The following is a 20,237-nucleotide window of genomic DNA, read 5'->3' on the forward strand; positions in this document are numbered from 1 at the left end:
GGATAAAGTCCTTGAGACTTTGGGACTGACATACTACAGCATTTCTGAGTCAGCAGCTGCCTAAAAGCTCTGTGTTCTGTATGCCACTGTCAGATCCCAGATTGCTTGCCCCTTCTAGAACTTGAGGGGAAACCCAACTCTGTACTGTATTTATATCCACATTTTGTCTAAAATCAGCTCAGTAGTCCCACCTTCTTCATCTGTCTGTCCTTCTGGTGTTTACATATACAACATTATATGAACAGTTTATACTTTCAGGGAGTTGCAGTTCCCTTCCAAGTTAACATGTTGGTAGAACACAAAAGGGCAAACCTCACAGGCAGCAATGACTGCAATATGGAGACTTGTAGAGGTAAGAATTCTACAAATGCTCTATTGATAAAAGTCTCAAGTTTATACCGAAAATAAGGAACTAATATATTACCAAGTGTATATTCTTGTTAAAATACCTGTCTTAAGTTTAAGTGTTTATTTAAACACTTTACTGGTCAATCTCCTTAAGGTCTATGATTCTGTAAAATTGCTCTAAATTCATTATGAAAGCCACAGAGTTAGTCCTGCAGCTCCTAGCTGAGTGTACAGGAGAACAGCCACCTAGGGGCACAATATGAGCTCCTTCAGGGTGTATTTCTTCCATTTTAATATTGCCTGCAGACTTCTGTGAAAAAGTGCTTCCTGCATCTACAACTGAGAACTGTAGGAGTCAGAATTGCAGCATACTATGTGAGGGAAGACCAAAGAATTAGTCACAGCTCTGTCACTGGTTATTAAATGCGTAATGCAGTAGCAGCACCTCGGCTACGTTCCCTTCCTCCTCAGATAGTGTGGGAATTTTAGGGATTCCCCCTTTGACCACTGTCTATTTGTAGTCTCAATCTGCTGTTTTGCATGCATAGCTCTAGGGTATATAAAATGCTTTGGCTTCACAGGAGGGATACAGAGCAGGAGAGAGTGAAAGAAACCAACTTGCACAGAGAAGTCCCTCTCCAGGTTTGGAAACATCTCTCACAAAAACACGGTAAGGGCGCTGTGTCTCATTGGAATTGTCTCACTGTGTCTCAATGGAATCAGTCCCCTTTTATTTCCAGGCTATCCTGCTACTCTGAAAACTTCATCCCTCTTCCAGCAGACTTTAAAGGTTTGTGGGTGTAATGGGGAATACCATAAATGTTCTTTGAGCAACTCTGTTGTGAAAGCATAAAATGCAAGCAAGTTATTATACTAATTGCTAATGAATGGAAAATATGCGCATCCTTTTTAATGTCTTTTTTTTCTCTCTTGTTTTCTCTGGTTCATGCTTTTTCTTTCACCCTCTTTACTGTTCTCTTTATTTTTTCTGGTTTTTTTCTTATTTCTCTTTTTTCTTTTTTTTCTCATCTTTCTTTTTCTTTGTTTTTCTTCTTCCCTCTTCATTTTTGCATGCTTTAAAATGACACACAGTAATATAATTTGTAATAACACACAGGCACACTGCAGCATTTTTTATTGCAATATAGTGATCTAGATGTGTTCCTATTTTGTAACAGTACACAAATGGTTATTGCACCCTGTGTATTTTACTTGGGTTAACAGACTAGTTCTAGCACCTTTCAGTTTCTGCACAGACAGTTACATTCTTTTATTTTCCTGCGTGGTTTGACAGCACACAGCATCATTACTCATTCATTACTATAAGTATCAAGTAATTTTTCCTTTTTAAATGCTGAAAGTTAATTAGATCAAATTCGCTAATCTGCAGAGTTTCTGCATCCTCTTAAAGGGAGTTACCTTCTTAGTCAAAAACTGACCTTGTGGTTTTATTCTCTCCTCAGAAGCGTTCCCACATCGCACAAAACAAGATTTCAGCGCTGTGAAGTAAAAGCATAAATAAAGTGTACAAAATGCTGTGCCCGTGGCAGTTTGCATTCAAACCTCGTGTTATTAAGAATCAGTCCTCTGAAGAGAAGGATATCAATAATAACGTGGAGAAAGATACAAAGTTCCATGGGTAAGATCTTTGTCACAGTTCTGTGGTTTTGCTTTTGTTTGAAAAGGAAAGATACTGTTGTGTGCTTCCACTGCAGTAACTTTAACAAAGGAGCGGTTATCCCTGGGGGCATTGGGTGGTGTTGATTTAGTAAGGTGGTATTGGTTTACTGAGGTACATTTAAGCTTTTGTATACGTCATTGAGGAAATAAAGCATTGTAATTAACTGTCATGGTTCTAAATTTATCTGGTATGCCCTAATGGTTACATGTATGCTGGGACTGTGGAGGCATTTGTCTGCTATAAAAACTTAAAAGTAAAAACTAAGCATATTGCTTTCTATTGTATTGTCTTTTTGTCTTTTAAAGCTTTGTGAAAGATGATGCCAAATTACACAGTATAAGCAAGAAGCAGATAGAGATGTCACCTATAATCACTTCAGCAGAGGTCAGTGATGGAGCGGGGTCTGTTTCTAGTTTCACTGATACTGACAGTTCACACAGATTGTGCTTGCTGCTCAGAACTTTCAGAGTTCTCATGCAAGGAGTAACTGTGGTGACATGAGGTTAGGGATGATGTGAGATCTTTGGATGAAAACTCTTTTCTGAATGAAAAGGTGCTTTGCTAAGTCAGTAGGACTGGACTGCCAAATTCCTTTATTCCTTTGAAACCCAAGCTTTGTCCTTTCTCTAATTTTGTCTGATTTGCTTTTTTTTTTTTTTTTTTTCCAAAACTATGACTTTAAAATTACAAAGCTGTTTGTAGTGGCAAATACTGTTTGGTTAGTACAAAAACACTTTTGGCTGTTTCATATCAAGCTGTAGATCAGGTCAATAGTTTAATACTCAAATGAATAAATAGTCCTGTTGGAGAAGATCACGTCAGTCTTTGCCTTTAAGTTGTAGTGTTCAATAGTAACATATAAATAAAATTGAAGCATTATGATATTTAATAGGTGTGAAGATAGTGTGTATTTTTATCTTTTCTATGGCCAGAAACCCCCACAAAATGGTATCAAAGCTTCAAACCAAATATCAACATGTCCTAGACGTGTAAAAGTAAGGAACTTGGAAAATGGATCCAGCCTTCTTGACACATTACACCTGACAGCAAAGGAGGTAAGACAGAAACCTAAGCAGTAATTTTTCTGAACTTTCTGAAGATCTGTATTGTGACATTGCTTTGTAAAATATTATTATTTTTCAGGTTATCAATTGTCGGACCAAAGCTTGCCAAGGAGCACTCATGACCCCAAAGAGCCTGGTGAGAGGCACTAGAGATGGGCCGGTTCCTCCAGCAGAGCTTCTACCTCAGGCAATAGACTTTGTCAAGCAGTACTACAGTTCATTTAAAGAGTAAGCTAACTGTATCTTCATTTGTGGAATAAAAATCCTCTGCCTTCCTACCTGTGTGTGGGACTAGGCTGCTTAATTTCTTCAGAGGTATTGGCAGTTATGTAGCATGCTTCCAAAAAAGAGGTGATTATTAAAAATGTGAACAGAATCATTACTGCATTTCATATTCTGCTTCTGCAATCCTAGGTCTAGAGATTACTACCGTGGACTCTTTCAGTGCATTTCTCAGCCCCATCCCTTCAGAGTGTGTTGCATTATAGTATACTAGAATAAGCAGCTTCTTCAGGGCTCTTCCAGAACGTGACTTTCTGTTTTCTTAACATTGGATGTTAATGGGATTGTCCCCTACTCAGATTAGTCTTAGACATGTGGGTAATGCTTGCAGTTTGTGCTGTTCCAAGCATCTTTTCTCTGTGTTCTTTTATTGTATGTTTTCAAGGCTTTGGCCAAAGTATGGAAGGACGATTGATGCCACAGAGCTTCTCAACCTTGCTCTGTGTTATCATCAACATAAGATTACTGAGCATGCTGAGAGCAATGCTTTAGCTTCAGGATTATGTGTTTTTACAAAAATAGAGATGGTGCAGAGAGATCTTGTGGCAGGAAAAGCTGGAAGAGCTGCCTGAGGTCCAAGAATTTGCAGTGACAAAGTTTTCAAGTGACAAGCTTTCAGTGACAGTTCACCATTTGCATATTTCACTATAAAATATTATTGGGATTTCAAAGGGACTCAGCCACATAATGCCTTCTTCTTTAGAGACTTTGAACTCTTCTACAAAGCTTTATTCCAACAGAATCTCTCAGAAAATTCCTGTTTTACATACAGACTATGGTTACTTGCCAGAGTATTACATTTGCATGTCTCTGTGCCTGTGGTATTTGATCAGATTGATTTGCACCGTCTTATGTGCTTGCCCTTGATCTTTCATCCTGCTGAAAATGTGAAAACTCTCAGACAGTGCAGGCTATTTTCATTCTGTCTGTAGACCAACAAAACAATTTTTGTCTGTGCTGTGATAAATATTTGCTAATGTTTTGACTTCATTTTTCTATTATCAAACTAAAAAAAAATTAGAGTTGGTTTCCTTAACAAAATAATTGCTCAGCACTTCCTTTTTTTTTGTGTCAGAGCTTTACTTTGCTCAGAAGACTTCTGGCCCTGTGAAAGTAATTGAACTTTGAGGGAACAGTCAGTTATTCCCATGTCGGGCTGAAGCTGGTTTATTTTCTAAGTTCTGTTTGATTGCGTTTGACATTTTTACCAAACTAGTCTGGAAAATCCAAATTTAAACTGAAAATTTGCACAGAAAAACTTGTCATCAATGGATATTTGCATTGGATGGTGAAAGGGCAGTGTTACTAGTTCAGTTTCTATTATGGTAGTTTGTTCATGAGGCTAGTAAGCTGTCATTTGTACTCAGTAAGGCCAATTCCTAAATTCAGAAGCCACAAAGAAGTCAGTTGATCAGACCTCAGTTAGAATCCTGTGTATTTAACTCATCCCTTTACCAGGAACATCCACTGCTTTGGATAAAAAATTTCAGATCCCCTGCTATTGCAATAGATAATAGTTGTAGTTTGGGGACAGTGTAGTGCAATAGAGAGGATTTGGGAGCAGATGATGGTGACTTCTCATGCCTGGAACGTGGTGGGATTGCTCATCTTTTGAGGTAATGAATGCTTTCATAAATGAGAAAATACGTTGACCCATTTCACACCCAGATAGTGAGGATACTTGAGAAGGACGGATTTCTCAGTGTATATCAAACTTGCACTATCTGAAGCAGTATAGATACCAACCCCTTCCTTGGAAATGGGCTCTACCTGCATACTAGTACATAAAATCACCAATGCAGATGAAGGTCTCTTGCAAAAAGATGCTTTGCCACTGCAAAAAACATCTGAAACATCCAAAACTTGATGTTTTTTGCAGTGTCTGAGCTCTTCTTGACCCAGAACAAAAGAGGCATCTGCAATTTAGATCAGTTGTAAGTAATGAAATTTTCATTGTTTTTTTTCATGACTGTTTTCCTGTTTAACAGGTTAAAAATAGAAGAGCACCTGGCCCGACTAGAAACAGTGACCAAAGAGATAGAAACAACAGGAACCTACCATCTGACAAAGGATGAACTGATCTTTGCTGCCAAACAGGCCTGGAGGAATGCCCCAAGGTGTATTGGGAGGATTCAGTGGTCCAATCTACAGGTAGCTTATGACTCTAACAATTATGGCTGAATAGCTGTCTGCTGCACATCGGTAAAATGTGTCAATTGCTTCAATTGAGGACTGTCTTTCCTGTCCATATCATAAAATCAATATTTTCTTGTACTTCTCTGCTCTGTAGTAGAAGGAAAACTTATATAGGATTGGTTACAGTTAAGAACCAATCAAGTTATGGAAGGAGGTCCATCTCTTGGGCTTGGAGAGTTGTAACATGTGAAAATAAAAGAAAGGTAAAAATAAACCCTTCCTAGAAGTGAATTGAGAAATACTGATTTCCTATCCTTAGCTGTGTTAGAAAAATAACATGCTTGTATTATTCTTTCAAATTAATTTTTTCTTTATCTTTCTGGGGGAAACATACAGGTATTTGATGCACGTGATTGTAAAACAGCCAAGGAAATGTTTGAATGTATCTGTCGCCATATTCAGTTTGCCACAAACAATGGGAATATAAGGTAGATCTCTTTTATTTCATTTGAATTTTAAATAACAAAAATTCCATCTAGGTCTGGTTTCAGAACTCCGCAATAGACCTGATGTGATCTATCTAAATATTTTGACAACTTGTCTGTGCTCTTAATTCTTCTGATACTTACGTGTTCCTCTCACGTGTACCATCAACCATTTTGAAAGTTTTTAACATTTGTGGCTAATGTTGCAAAAATCCTTCACAATTCCTGGGGAAATAAATGATTTGAAGATTCGGGGAGATGAGTGGAAAGAATGAATGATTTTATTCTTAATGATGTTTATTTTAGAAATATAAAATAATTGCTGCCAGTAACAATTTGTATCTTAATAATCAGAATGTGTTTGATGTGCTGCTGTGATGTAATTGGGTTGGATCATTTCTCTGAGCAGATCAGCCATCACTATCTTCCCTCAGAGGACTGATGGGAAACATGATTTCCGTGTTTGGAACAGCCAGTTCATCCGATACGCTGGATATCAGATGCCAGATGGGTCTGTCATAGGAGACCCTGCAAGTGTGGAGTTCACAAAGGTATAGTTCCAAATACAGAATTGTAACTGTTTTCCATCTTGATTAACTCACCCGTGTTTCATTTATTTTTCTTGGTTTTTTTTTTTTTTTATGCCATCTGGGAGGGAGCTATGTATTTCCTGCCCCACAGATTCTAGGTGCAGGCTGAAGCAACAGTTTGTTACTGTGCAGTGAAATACTCCCCTCCATCTCAGAACAGAGCTAAAACTCCTCTTAAATCTTGGTCTTGTTTGAGTGGGAAGACAACCTTTAGCACTGAGAATTTACCTTAGAGGGTTAACAGGAGGGAGGACTTCAGAAAAGAAATTCACTTTCTTTACTTACAGTTGTGCATTGAGCTTGGGTGGAAGCCGAAGTATGGCCGCTTTGATATAGTTCCACTCGTTCTCCAAGCAAACGGCCAAGATCCAGAAATATTTGAATACCCGCCAGAGATTATCCTTGAAGTGCCAATGGAGCATCCAAAGTAAGCACACCAGGTGTAGCTAATTGCATTTTTGCCTCTGCCTCACCCTGGCAGGTGCTTATCCTGTGATTGTGGCAGTCATTTTCTGAGTTCTTTGTTAGGATGAAATTACAGTAAATTGTCCTGAAAGACAAAATGCCTGTTAGAACAGTAAAATGAGATTTAAATTAACAAAGTCTGTGGTAGTTCTGTTGGATTTTTTTTTAATATTCTGCATTTCAATCAAATTCAGAATTAAAAAACAAACAAAAAACAAAAGACACACAAAAACAACACAGCTTCTAATGCCAGTGGAATACATGTAAAATATGGTTGCACTTGCAACAAAATGCTTATTGCCTTTTTTTTTTTTTCTTTATTTCTTGCTTCATCTTTGCTTTGGAAGCAGGCTGCAGATCACAGAACTCTGTCATACTGTTCCTCAGTTTCCTTAGCAGGCCATTCCCAGTTACCACTTTGTATGTGAAAACTTTGCTACAAGCTTTCGCAGATTGCTTCATGGGTTGGTCTCCCTAGAGACAGTGATCTTTCACTTCCTGGGCTTTTCTGGTTGTTGCCTAAGGGAGGAATACATGAAGTAACAGATTAAGTGTTTATTTAACAGGTATGAGTGGTTTAAGGAGTTGGATCTGAAGTGGTATGCTCTGCCTGCGGTTGCCAACATGCTCCTTGAGGTGGGAGGCCTGGAATTCACTGCATGTCCTTTCAATGGCTGGTACATGGGAACAGAGATTGGAGTGCGAGACTTCTGTGATGTACAGCGGTACAACATCCTGAAGGTAATCTCCTGAAGTGGGGGAGAGAATGGACTTGTTATTAGTTCCAGTCTGCTGCTGACAAGGCAATGGAGTCCTGGATGTTAGTTGCATGTCTTGGGCTCCTTCCCTCTGCAAATTAATAATAATGACTTAGAACCAGATGCTGTCGTTCCCTAATCGTTTGGTCCAGCAGAGCCCCTCTTCCTTCTCCAAGCCAGAATAGAGGTCACATGATACCTCTGATACCAAGTCTGTGCGGCTCTCACTTTCTCCAGCATAAGGTTGACCTTTCTCGAATATTTTTATCTGCATGTTAATGTGATGAGGTGGAGAAATCATGACGTGTATACAGAGCATAGTAAATTTGCTTTTCCCTTTTCTCTCTCTTTTCCAATTATAGGAGGTTGGAAGAAGAATGGGACTGGAAACCAACAAACTTGCATCACTGTGGAAGGACCGAGCTGTTGTAGAGATAAATGTGGCTGTGCTTCATAGCTTCCAGGTAAGTCAGTGAGTCTGGTATCTGGAAACACTTTGAATACTCTGTTTTTTCATTTCACTTACAACAACAGCTTTATACAAAGATAGTGCCAGTGCCAACACTCAATGTACAGGAGGTTACAAATATAATTCCAATGTACTTATTATCTGTCTATGTCTGGGAAAGCAGGGGAATGTAAATGCCCTGTTGTTACCAGAAAAAAACTCGGATAGAGGGGAAAGGGAGAAAAAAACAAAAAGGAAGCTAAAGGCAAGATTGTTCATCTTATTAGCCCAGATGTCTAAGTGCCAATATCTACATAAAGCCATGGAATTCATGTATTTCATTCACAATTACAGTCTTTTTAAGGTATCATGACATTATGAAAGGTGGGTAAAAATGAAACATAGGCTTTTCAGCATGCATTCTCAATGCTGGAAAGGTAAAATGCTGATGTTAAAAATAAATTAAAAAATGACTTAATAAAATTCTTAGTCAAAGGTCCACCCGTATCTTCATTTTATAGTTGTTAGTAATAAATATTTCCCAACACTGTATAAATTCCTTGGAATATTAAGCAAGCAAAAGGATTACTTTAACTATGGAATGGACTTTTAAATATATATTTCTCTTTTTGCAATTATTCTAGCAACAAAATGTTACTATCATGGATCATCACTCAGCTGCTGAGTCCTTCATGAAATACATGCAGAATGAGTACCGTGTGCGAGGAGGCTGCCCAGCTGACTGGGTGTGGATTGTGCCTCCTATGTCGGGGAGCATAACTCCTGTGTTCCACCAGGAGATGTTGAACTACGTCCTCACTCCCTTCTTTTACTACCAGGTACATGTCAAAAAAAATAAAGATTCTAGCAGACAACTTCAGCAGTGCAGATGATAATGTGAGATACAGAAGAGTCTGAATGAAAAGCTCCTATTAGTCACACTGCTCTTAGTCTCGGTGCATACAAATCAAAGTTTGCTGGATAAATTCATAAAGGAGCAAGCAATTTCTCTTTTACTGCGCGAGATAATTTTAGTTCTGTTGAATTCCTAGGCTATAAATATAATGCAATTTAGTGCTGTAGAGATGGTCAGTGTTTGTACAGGCAGCAAATCATAGATGTAGATACTGTCAAATCTGTCCCTTTCACCTGTGCACAAATTGTGTATTTGTTGTTTCGCATTTCTTATCTGAAACGCAGGTTTTTTTTTTAATTGAAGGTGGATGCATGGAAAACCCACATCTGGCATGATGAGACCCGTCGGCCAAAGAGAAGAGAAATAAAGTTGAGCATTTTGGCCAAGTAAGTTGCTCAAATAAACATCATGATTTTGTTGAAATATTCTATTTTTCTGGTGCTTCCCTTACACGTTTTTTGATTATTATTACAGTAGGGATGACCTGGTTTGTTTGAATTATAGACTTGCATGTATACGTTTAGGTAATGCTCGTATCTAATGTTCGTATTTGGGGCTTTCTGTATTGCATTGCTTCTTAGCAATCTTCCAAGGAATACCCATGCTCAAAAGGAGCCTTATCTAGGAAACTGCTTGTGCACCAGCCTGAGTTTCTACACAGCTATGTTCAAAGCGATACATGATGTGCTTTCTTTCCTCAGGGCTGTACTCTTTGCGTCACTGCTCCTGCGAAAAACAATGGCAGCCAGGTCCAAGGTGACTGTGATCTATGCAACAGAGACTGGGAAATCAGAAACATTAGCCAGAAATCTGTGCAGTTTGTTCAGCTGTGCCTTCAACACTAAGGTGAGGAAATACAGGTCACTTAAACTAAACGGAAGATGAGGTTTGCCTAGTTATATCAGCTTCTGCGAGATTTTTCATTCTCTAAGCCTGCGTTTTGTATTTCTGCTAAATGGAAGTTAGACCTTAGATTCTGACTTCTTTCATACAGAATAATGCCTTGTAAATTTGGTCAACAGTCATCTGACAACAGAGAGATCTAACACAAGTTCTTATGTCACCTAGCAGTTTCTCATGAGCTTTATATCTTCCAGATTCTGTGCATGGATGAGTACAACATCAGTGACTTGGAAAAAGAAACTCTTCTTTTAGTGGTTACCAGCACTTTTGGAAATGGAGATTCTCCAAATAATGGAAAGGTACTGTTTGCCTCAGAAGCACATGGCAACACAGCTCAGAGAATGCTGAGATGAGCACCTCAGAGTTCTTTCTGAACCAGTCATGGACCTGAGGGAACAGCATGAAGCTGCTTCAGGGGAAATTAAGACTGAGAAATAGGAGAGGGTTTTTTACCATGAGTATAATTGGGCACTGGGGCAGGCTACTTAGGGAAGTGGCCATGGCACCAAGAAGCTGCAGTTCAAGATGTGTTTAGGCAACACTCTCAGATGTATGGTTTAATTTTTAAGTAAACTTTTGTGGAGCCAGGAATTGGATTTGATTATTCTTTTGGATCCCTTTCATCTCAGGGTATTCTGTGTTTCAAAGTCAGTCTTTCATTTCTATGTATGAAAGTAAGGTGTAGATCAGAGTCTCACTTCTCTTTTAAATGAAAGAGTATTTTTCTAACATTAAATGTTTTATGAATTTTTATGCAGGCGTTAAAGAACTCCTTGCTCACCATGAAATTGCTGAGAAAAAAAATTAGGTAAAAATAATTTGTTATTTTGTTTACTTAAGATTAATTCTTTTGTTTTTCATTCACCATAACATAGTGGTCTTATTTGCATCTCCTTCTGCAGATACGCTGTGTTTGGCTTGGGGTCCACCATGTATCCTGAGTTCTGTGCCTTTGCTCATGCCATTGACCACAAACTGTCCCAACTGGGGGCTTTGCAGCTCACTCCAGTGGGTGAAGGAGATGAACTCAATGGTCAAGAAGAAGCCTTTCGCACATGGGCAGTCACTGCGTTCAAGGTGACTACATAAATATCTAGCTTATGTATTAGTTAATTCATTCATTTCAATTATTTTGGTCTTTACTGGCATCCCAGAAAAATAGGGAATAATGAAGGAAAGCAGAGATGGCTTGCTATCTGAATTTTAAACTTCCCTTTCATCTGCTGGTTATCTAAATTGAAGGGGAAATGAGATCCTTTTTCTGTAATTTGTTAGTACTCACATAGTTCCCCAAAAACTTTTGCATAATGAGATGCCCAGTAAAGTAAGGGCAGTAGCATCAGACCTCTAAATTTTGCTAAGTAGATCTTTTTTTTTTTTTTTTTTTACAAGATTGATGTAGAAGTGGAAACTTGCTGAAATCCTATAGCATTACTGAATTCAACAAATTCAATAAATAACAACAGTCAGTGAAACTGAAATCTCCCCATAAACATAGCACCAGCAAATGAACAACAAACATATGACAACATTAAGAATATTTATTTTCCATGAATAGTCATAATTACTACTTTTTTCTAGACTGCCTGTGACATTTTTGATATCCGTGGGAAAGCCAGTATTCAGTTACCTGAGATATACACATCAGATGACAGCTGGAATCCTAAGAAATATAGGATAGTACATGACTCTCAAACCATGGACTTGACTAAAGGTATTTGTTCTGACTTTCTGCTTCCTCTATCAATTTTACTTCATTTACTTTGTGTCAGAATTGGAAAGGTTGTCTGATGTTGGTAACAGTCATACTATAGCTGGATGGTAGAATTCCTGTAATGAAACAGTGGTCAAAGAAAAAAAGATATCATTTTACAGTGAATAAGTCATTACATCTTCCAGCACAAAAACATCAGAATACCAGATCTGGTATACATTTTGACAATCCCAGAAGAATTAGAGTTGAGATACTTTTAGTCAGAGAAGCTGTGCATAGAGGACATGTGGCTGATGAGAAGTATATGGTGTTTTAGAGCAGGTGGTTCAGTTCTTTTCTCTGAGTTCTTGGAAGATTTATTAAACAAACCTAGTGACACAATTTTTCATTAGTCATGTCCTCTTTTCTCAACAGCCCTGGCAGACATTCATGGAAAGGATATAATTCCCATGAAGCTGAAATTCAGACAGAATCTTCAGAGTTTCAAATCCAGGTATGAGTCCTCATTTCTTTGAATATTGTACATTTTATTAAAATCTTAAACAATTAAAATGTTTTGTTATAAACATCTCTTCCCTGTGTTACTGAGAAATGTACTCAAATTTTGTACCATCCTTAGTAGAAATAAATAATGATCACCAGACCACGACAATAGTAAGGGACTTCGCTTCTGTGTAGATAGTAGCTGATTTCCCAGTGAAGTCTCTGGCAGCAGAGGGGACTAAATAACCTGATGAATATGGCCCTCTGATATCTACTAAATGTGGAAGGACAGTGTAAGGTCCCTCTCCTTTGCTTGATCTGCTACGTGCCTGACAAATATTTACTTCATTTAGGAAAAACCAAATTGCCCCTTAATAGAGGGAAAAAAACAGTTGAGAGTGGAAAGAGATACAGTACAAGAAGCTGTACTAAAAGCAAACTGAGATAAGACAACATAAAAATACAAAAGGACAATAAGTGCACTGGCATCTGTCTTAGAAATAGCATCCATGAATGCCTCTTCAACATCCTCCAGGAAGTCTCTCTCATCCCTGTTCTAAATGCAGTCATCTTACAGGATGTGCTCTGAGCTGCTGTAATGTGTGAGCTATTCAGTCTTCAGTAGAGCTGCACTTCCTGCCATTGGCTGACTGCAGGCATACTGGACAGATCAGGCAGCACTTCAGCATCTTATTTGTTTTCATAGAAGTCCTTCACATGTCTATACTGTTTTTGCTTAAGTCTCCATGAATTACTAAGCTGATCTGATGATTTGATAATGAACAGTAAGCCCTTGCCAACTGTCACTTCACATTTATGTCTTTTCTATGTAATTTAAGGGAATTCCTGTCAACGTAATCATGATCTAAATGATCTCTTTTTTTCTATATCTAGTCGTGTTACCATTCTAGTTAAGCTTTCCTGTGAGTCTAATCAGGAAGTGCACTACCTGCCTGGAGAACATATTGGGATTTTCCCAGGCAACCAGCCAGAATTAGTCCACAGCCTCATTGCACGTGTTAAGGATGCCCCTCCAGCTGATCAGACTATCAGACTTGAAACCTGTACTGAAGGTAAGTTGGTTCCCTTCACATTTGATAACAGAGGATATTTGATGGGTTTTCCTAAAATTCATGAGAATTTTTATAGGCTGAATTTGATTATATTATCCTCCTTTTAAGTTTCACTAGGATTTTGCTGATGCTTTTAGGTATTCCTCTAATTCTAGATTCTGTTTTTATGTCCTAAGGCAGTTCATGGTAACTTCACCAGCATTGTCCGATATTTTGGGCTGACACTATTTGTGATTCAGTTCCTAAATTGGTTATTGACTGCAGTGAAATTAGTCTACAGTTTCCTTGTCATTGGTACATATCAATGTGTGTATCCTTAACATGGATTTACATGTCATGACCTTTTTTTTCCACATCTTAGTAGCTGCAGTCTGTGAAATCATGGGACTCTTAACACACAGAAAGATGATTTCCATCATACTTTTTGCTTAAAACATAGTGCTTTATTAGAGAGTGGTTCTCTGCATCAGATTCTCTACTCACAAAAAGCTTGAAAGCTCACATTAACCTGTGGTCCAGATCTGTATGCAACCTAATCAGAAGTCATATTTTAAAAGACACTGAGTTTTGCATAGCACTGCAGTTGTTAAATGCCTTGGGAATTGCCACATGATCTTCTACTTCCCTTATTTCCAGGTGGCTATTGGGCTAGCCAGAAAAAGATTCCAGCTTGCACTCTCTCCCAGGCTTTGACATATTTACTTGATATCACTACTTCACCCTCCCAACAACTTCTAAAAAAACTCTCCCAGCTGGTAAGAGAGGAAGGAGACAAACAGAGACTGGAAGTTTTATGTCATGTAAGTATTAGGCTGAAGTTACACTAAACGTGCTCCATAATGGATCTTTTGGTACCTTTCAAAAGCAGAAGCTTTAGAAATGCTTGTAGTGATGGTGTTTGATTTCCATTCCTCTGTTACATATGCTGTGAGTGTGTTAAACCAACCGTGGTGAGAGAAAGAAGGAGTGATCTTATGGCTTAACCTGTGTGGGAATCAAGAGTTTTCTTCAGGTCTGGTATTTCCTGTATGGTTGTGGGTGGGTTATTTTGCCTGCCTGATTCTCTTGCCTGCCCTGGTGGTTTCTGATGAGACACCATTAAAAAATCTCAGAGATTGCAGAGGAGCTGCTAGGTATTTTTATTTTTTCACAGAATTTGATACCAATAAAGTAGAAGCAATGTCACTTCAAGTAACCAAAGACTCATAGGTGTGGTAACTGCTTTGTTCTGCTGGGATCAGCAAGCACTCAGTAAGGGCTCAACCGGACCTGAGCCTACACAGTTTTCTAGATATCCCATAGCCAGGGGGCTGAAAAGCAGCTTCTACTTTGGTTTCTATATCCTCTCTGAGAGAACGTTTATGTGAGAAAAATTACAGTGGATATTTCTGTTTCCAAAAATCAAACAATGTTTTCAGGAAACCCAAGTATTAGTCTAGGGATGGTTTTGAGAATTCTCTGCTGATTTGCAGTTTATTTCATATTTAATTGAATATAAAATAGGAATCTTATTTTAAAAGTTACTTTTCAAACATCCTTGCTCTCCTGAACTCAGCATGGGGCCTGGTAACATTGTAATAGTGGCTTTTGGCTTTTAGAGCACAGAAGAATACAATAAATGGAAGTTTTACAACAGCCCGAACATCCTGGAGGTCCTGGAAGAGTTTCCTTCTGCTGAAGTCTCAACAGCTTTCTTACTGACTCAGCTGCCACTTCTGAAACCCAGATACTACTCTGTCAGTTCCTCCTGTGACATGACACCCAGAGAGATTCATCTGACAGTTGCTGTGGTAAACTACAGGACAAGAGGTAATGAATTGTGTTTTTTAAATTTCTGTCTCAATTAAATGGTATTTAGTCTGTGTTGTGGTTCAGAAAAATCTGTGTATGCTAAATGACATGAAACATATCTGTAACATATCTGTAACAGAAAGTTTGTGTTGTGATACGTGCAGAATAGTACACAGCAGTACAGATACTCATGCTGTATCAGGATTTGTTAAAATAGTGCATCATTGGTATGTCCTTGTTTTATAAATGATTACTAGATCATTTATATTCTTGTTTATAAGCATAATGTTAAATAGAAACTGTTTTTTAAAAAACAAACAGCTTTTGAATGCTTACAAATAATTTTCCTTTCCTCTGATTAGATGGACAAGGGCCATTGCACCATGGAGTCTGCAGCACGTGGCTGAACAAAATAGCTCTCAATGAAACAGTCCCTTGCTTTGTGCGCAGGTGAGTGTATGCCATAGGAAGAAGCCAAGGAACATCATGGAGTAAGAATGGTTAGGCAAATACTTGCTGTATAATTCTGTGAAGCTTCTTTCCCTAGATGCCTCCTGAAGTTAATTCCCATGAAATTTTCAGGAAACTAATGGAAATTTTATTGGATTCTAATGAAGGAAATTGTTCAGTGCTTTTAGAAGTCCATTCAGACACGTTTTCTTAGTTACTCCCAAGTGTTACCATATGTCCTGTGGTGCAGATGGGTTGGGGAGAAGGAAGAGGCAAAGGGTAGAGGTGATCGTGTACTGTTTTCTAACATGTATTTCAGCCATACCTTGTGACCTCAGGTGAGGGCTGAAGCCAATTGTTTCTACAAAATCACTGATGGTTACTCTCCTAAATCACTGGGCACTTATCAATGTTTATTTTGTAAAAAAACTAGAGAATCTGATTCTTCAGTCCTTCAAGATACATTTATCCTCTCATACAAAGCATAATAAGAGAAGATTCAAAGCAGCAGAGATGATCACTAAGTATCATTCTGTCAGCTTTCTAGGAATACTTTTATTCTGAGTTTTACTTTACCTAATTAACATATTTTTGCATGTTAGTGCTGATGGATTCCAGCTCCCAAAGGAGCCAGCCAAGCCGTGCATTCTTATTGGCCCAGGAACAGGAATTGCTCCATTCAGAAGTTTCTGGCAGCAGCGTCTCTATGACTTGGAAAAGAAAGGTACTTACAGGGACTGCCACTTGGGGGAGGCCAAAACTCATCCAGCCAGAAGACATCCATAGTCCTCCAAAGAAAATCTGTTCAGGTGGAGGTTTTGTTTGGAGAACTACAGAACTGGTGGGGACACTTCTAAACTTTAGCTAAGTAACTACCAGTGTAGAGATTTGTCATCACAAGGCTGAATCAAGCATTAAACGTTAGCCAATAATTCCATCCCACATAAGACCATTCTGGTGGTCTTGAGGTATTTGGTCACCCACAGGGAGTAGCCTATGTGTATAAGTACTACATGTTCTGCATCTGCTCAGCTCTCACAAAGGGGCCACAATGCAGAGAGGAAATGCTGTGGCCTGTCTCTATCATCCTGCTTGGGAAATGTGCTTCAACAGGTGATTCCACATAGTACTTTGAAGTATCAGGCAGATTCAGTCCTAATGCAGACTTAAAATCAGGAGCTGTCACTCATGCACACATGCTCCTCAGAGTTTTAGCAAGAAAGACTAATTAGAAACAGTGGTTACATTGCCCAACTAAGTTGATGTGGCAGGGTTTTCTCTGGGGACGGTGGTATGAGATAATAGGCCTTACTAGGCAATCCAAAATAACTCTGATATTGGTTTCAGGGATCAAAGCTGGTGACATGATATTACTGTTTGGCTGCCGGCAGCCAGATATGGATCATATCTACAAAGAAGAAGTTGAAGAAATGAAGAGGAAAGGAGTTCTGAAAGAAGTTTTTACAGCTTACTCCAGGCAACCTGGTCAACCTAAAGTAAGGCTGGTTCTTTTTGTTCTTTAAGAGCTGGCCCCTTTAGGAAGAGTCCCTCAAGTTAATGTTTGGGCTCTCTTTAACAATTTTATTGAAAAACAGAACAAAGCAAAACAAAACTGTTAGTGTCAGTGCATTGTGAACAAGTGACAAAAGGCCCCATTCCTCCAAAGCAAAGGAGCCTCTCACTGTTCACTTCTGAATGAGTAGCATATATGTACATATGTATTTTAAATCCTCACTGCCTTATTGATAGGTGTAGTAGACATACAATTAAACCTTTGAGTGCAAAATGTCCTTTGAAATTAGAAACTGGAGCACTTTTGGAAACCTTACGTTTTGCAGGATAAGATTAGCCTGTGAGTTGGAAATGAGTTGGCTCCATCATTTGTCACCATTTCAGTACCCTTTTTAGCTGTCTTGCCTCTCTAGCAAGTCAGGAATCTTTGGCAGTGGTAATTGGCTCTAAATAAAAGTCTCTTAACGTACTCTGATTTAATCAATGACAAGTCCAGCCTTCCAATCTGGGGGTTGTGGAGAGAGCATTTAAGGTATTTTTCCTCTCCTTTGCTGTTCTGCAGCATGTGGAATAGTTAGGATGTATCGAATCTTCCTGTGTAGGCCCACTCTAAATTTAGAAAGTATTATTAAAGAGAACTTTTCTAATGATATTTTTTCTGTTTCTAAGGTCTATGTTCAAGATATTCTTCAAAATGAGTTGGAAACCAAAGTATGTAATATCTTGCATAAAGAGGAAGGGCATCTGTATGTCTGTGGAGATGTACGCATGGCCAGAGATGTCGCTCAGACTTTGAAGAGGATGCTTGTAAAAAATCTGGACCACACAGAGAAGCAGGCAGAAGAGTATTTCTTCCAGCTAAAGGTATTCTGTGATGTAGAAGGCATTCTTTCCATTCAGACAGTGCTCCAACACAGGTTTCAGAGTCACAGTCCAGATCTTGCAGGCAATTAGTTTCTTTTCAGCAGCATGCTAAAGAAAAGTGCTTAAGTGCTAAGCTGATCAGCTTAGTCTGCTCACCGCTGTCTAAAATGCATGGTTGCTGTTTGGTTAGGTGTATGAATGTCATGTCATGCTCCTCTCTTACATACTACATTTTGCCCAGCATCCCTCTTTTGATCCTGGCCATTAGCTTTGTGATGTCTCCAGAGCATCAAAAGTTTGACACTTTTTTGTACCAAAATAGGAGTGTGACTTTCATAAAGTAATGGGGCAGTCACTGAAGGCACAGTGTCTGAGTATGACTGGCTTTGTGGGACAGTTCTGTCAGCAGAACTTGTCTGGAGATTGTGTGTCTGCAATTTGGTTCCTTTATTGGCAGCAAGAAAGTCCACCATCACAGAATTAGTTGTATGAATGCTACTTAAATGTCACAAAAAGATTCATCTCTTGGTTTTTGTTTGTTTTCTTCTTCAGAGCCAAAAGCGATACCATGAAGATATATTTGGGGCTGTGCTCCCACATGAAGTCAAAAGAACATAAGAGATTTGCAACCCATCAGTCCAGGCATGGACCGACAGTCTGTACGTGATATTTGCACATTTGTTGTTGCTGTTTTCAAAAATCTAGGGATCAAATCCTCTTCTTTATTCCTGCTAAATGCTGCACATCTGATGGTAGGATTTGACTTCTAAGCTTTAGCCTTAAGTAAGAAAAATATAAAATTTATCTTTTGTTGTTCTCAGACTTCTTTTAATAGATTAATATTGAAGATGCCAATTATTTTTTTAATTCTATCTAGGTCAGTATAGGTCTGTCATCTTTTGCAAATACAAAACATATAAAACCTGGTCACCAGGAAAATTTAGAGGTTTTTTTGCTATTAGTGACATTTTTTTAGTTTTTTGCTATTGCAGGAAGTGATTTTTTTGTTGGTTTTTTTTAAATGGACTATTTATCTGTTTGAATTTATTTATATTATTGTTTTACTGTGCATATTATCTTCAAAGTTGTGGCACTTGGAAATGTCCAGAGATTTGTTGTATATGAAGGAACTCTTGCAGATGTGATAAAATACAACGGCTTATGAGTGGAAATACCTGCTGTTTACACTTACACTTCAAATGCATACATGTGAGGAGGTAGCAGTTTGATTTCTGCTCCATGTAGTTCAGGTACACCAACCTGAATTTTTGTTGTTACAGAGCCTATAGTAATGAGGTTCAGAAAATTCAAAAGCACTTTGTCCATCTGATTTCTATGCTCTGACTTTACTTGATTTGTTTGTAATAAAAGATACCTTTATTATTAAGACAAACCGATTGGTGTAGTTTAAATGTACTTCTGTGTCCTATTATCTTCAGCCTAAAAAAGTGCAGGTTGGTAGGTAAATGTAGGGGAAGTGCTAGAACACAGCCTGAGCTGATGATAGAGGACCTGGTGAAGGGGGGGGGCAGGGATGGTGGCCAGGAAGCCAGGTGCAAGCAATTTTCTGAGCTTCCCACCTGACCAGCAGGGGTCTGCCTCCCCTTGGGTTCATTTAGAGCAAGCCTTCGATGGGAGAATGTTTCCTGGGTGGAGGCTGCTTCTTGAGGAGGTGTGTTTTATAGCCAGAAGACCCTCTTAACCAGTTGGGTGAGTCAACTTCCATCTGCGTGTGATTATTGCTATTTCTAATGATGCTTTGCTTGGTGTCACAAAGAACTCATCAGAAGCAGTTTCTCTGCTTCCAAGGGCTGATGTGAGGTGTTCTCCAACCCGCACTCCCTCCTTAAGCAAAGAGCCCATCTCTGTGAATTACACAGCCTGCCTAAGATGAGTTATATGGTCTTGTTACTTCTGGAGAGGTGTGAATCTTGCCTTCTGGATTGTGAACTAAAGAATGCAAAACAGCAATTGGAGCGATGTATATTGCCCTAGTTATGTTTTGAGTTTGGTTCCTGTCCCTTGCAGTTCTGTTATAACTTCTTTTCCTAAAATCAGCAGGAATTTATGATGGCATTAAAAAGCTAAAGGTGAGATTTTTTTCTGTCATCCTTTGTCTCCAGGAGCTGGAATCCAGTGAAGGATTTGACACTCAAAAGTCAACAGTGTCACGTATGTGCAGTGTGTTCCACGTGTTCTTCAGGACAGCTTTAAACATAAGATGAGAAACGCAGCGTAGTTGAAAGGCTGTGGGCAGTGATGATGGAGAACAGG

The 20,237-nt window shown here is 38.7% G+C and overlaps 1 protein-coding gene across 1 annotated transcript; it reads left to right on the forward strand.

The window, feature by feature from the left end:
- The first annotated feature begins 929 nt into the window (after nucleotides 1–929).
- NOS2 (nitric oxide synthase 2) lies at nucleotides 930–19,441 on the forward strand. The gene is made up of 27 exons (XM_048966729.1): nucleotides 930–1,018; nucleotides 1,812–1,987; nucleotides 2,335–2,413; nucleotides 2,962–3,084; nucleotides 3,173–3,321; nucleotides 5,364–5,526; nucleotides 5,908–5,999; nucleotides 6,406–6,547; nucleotides 6,874–7,013; nucleotides 7,618–7,792; nucleotides 8,172–8,273; nucleotides 8,902–9,096; nucleotides 9,477–9,559; nucleotides 9,875–10,019; nucleotides 10,271–10,375; nucleotides 10,835–10,884; nucleotides 10,979–11,153; nucleotides 11,658–11,790; nucleotides 12,205–12,283; nucleotides 13,168–13,346; nucleotides 13,983–14,146; nucleotides 14,945–15,155; nucleotides 15,500–15,587; nucleotides 16,190–16,311; nucleotides 16,935–17,083; nucleotides 17,769–17,963; nucleotides 18,516–19,441. Exons 2-27 carry the CDS (start codon nucleotides 1,881–1,883, stop codon nucleotides 18,579–18,581), a joined length of 3,411 nt encoding a protein of 1,136 aa, XP_048822686.1. The 5' UTR covers nucleotides 930–1,018; nucleotides 1,812–1,880; the 3' UTR covers nucleotides 18,582–19,441.
- Nucleotides 19,442–20,237: the final 796 nt, after the last annotated feature.

Source organism: Lagopus muta, chromosome 20, assembly GCF_023343835.1.
Source record: "Lagopus muta isolate bLagMut1 chromosome 20, bLagMut1 primary, whole genome shotgun sequence".
In the NCBI taxonomy this organism is placed as follows: Eukaryota; Metazoa; Chordata; class Aves; order Galliformes; family Phasianidae; genus Lagopus; species Lagopus muta.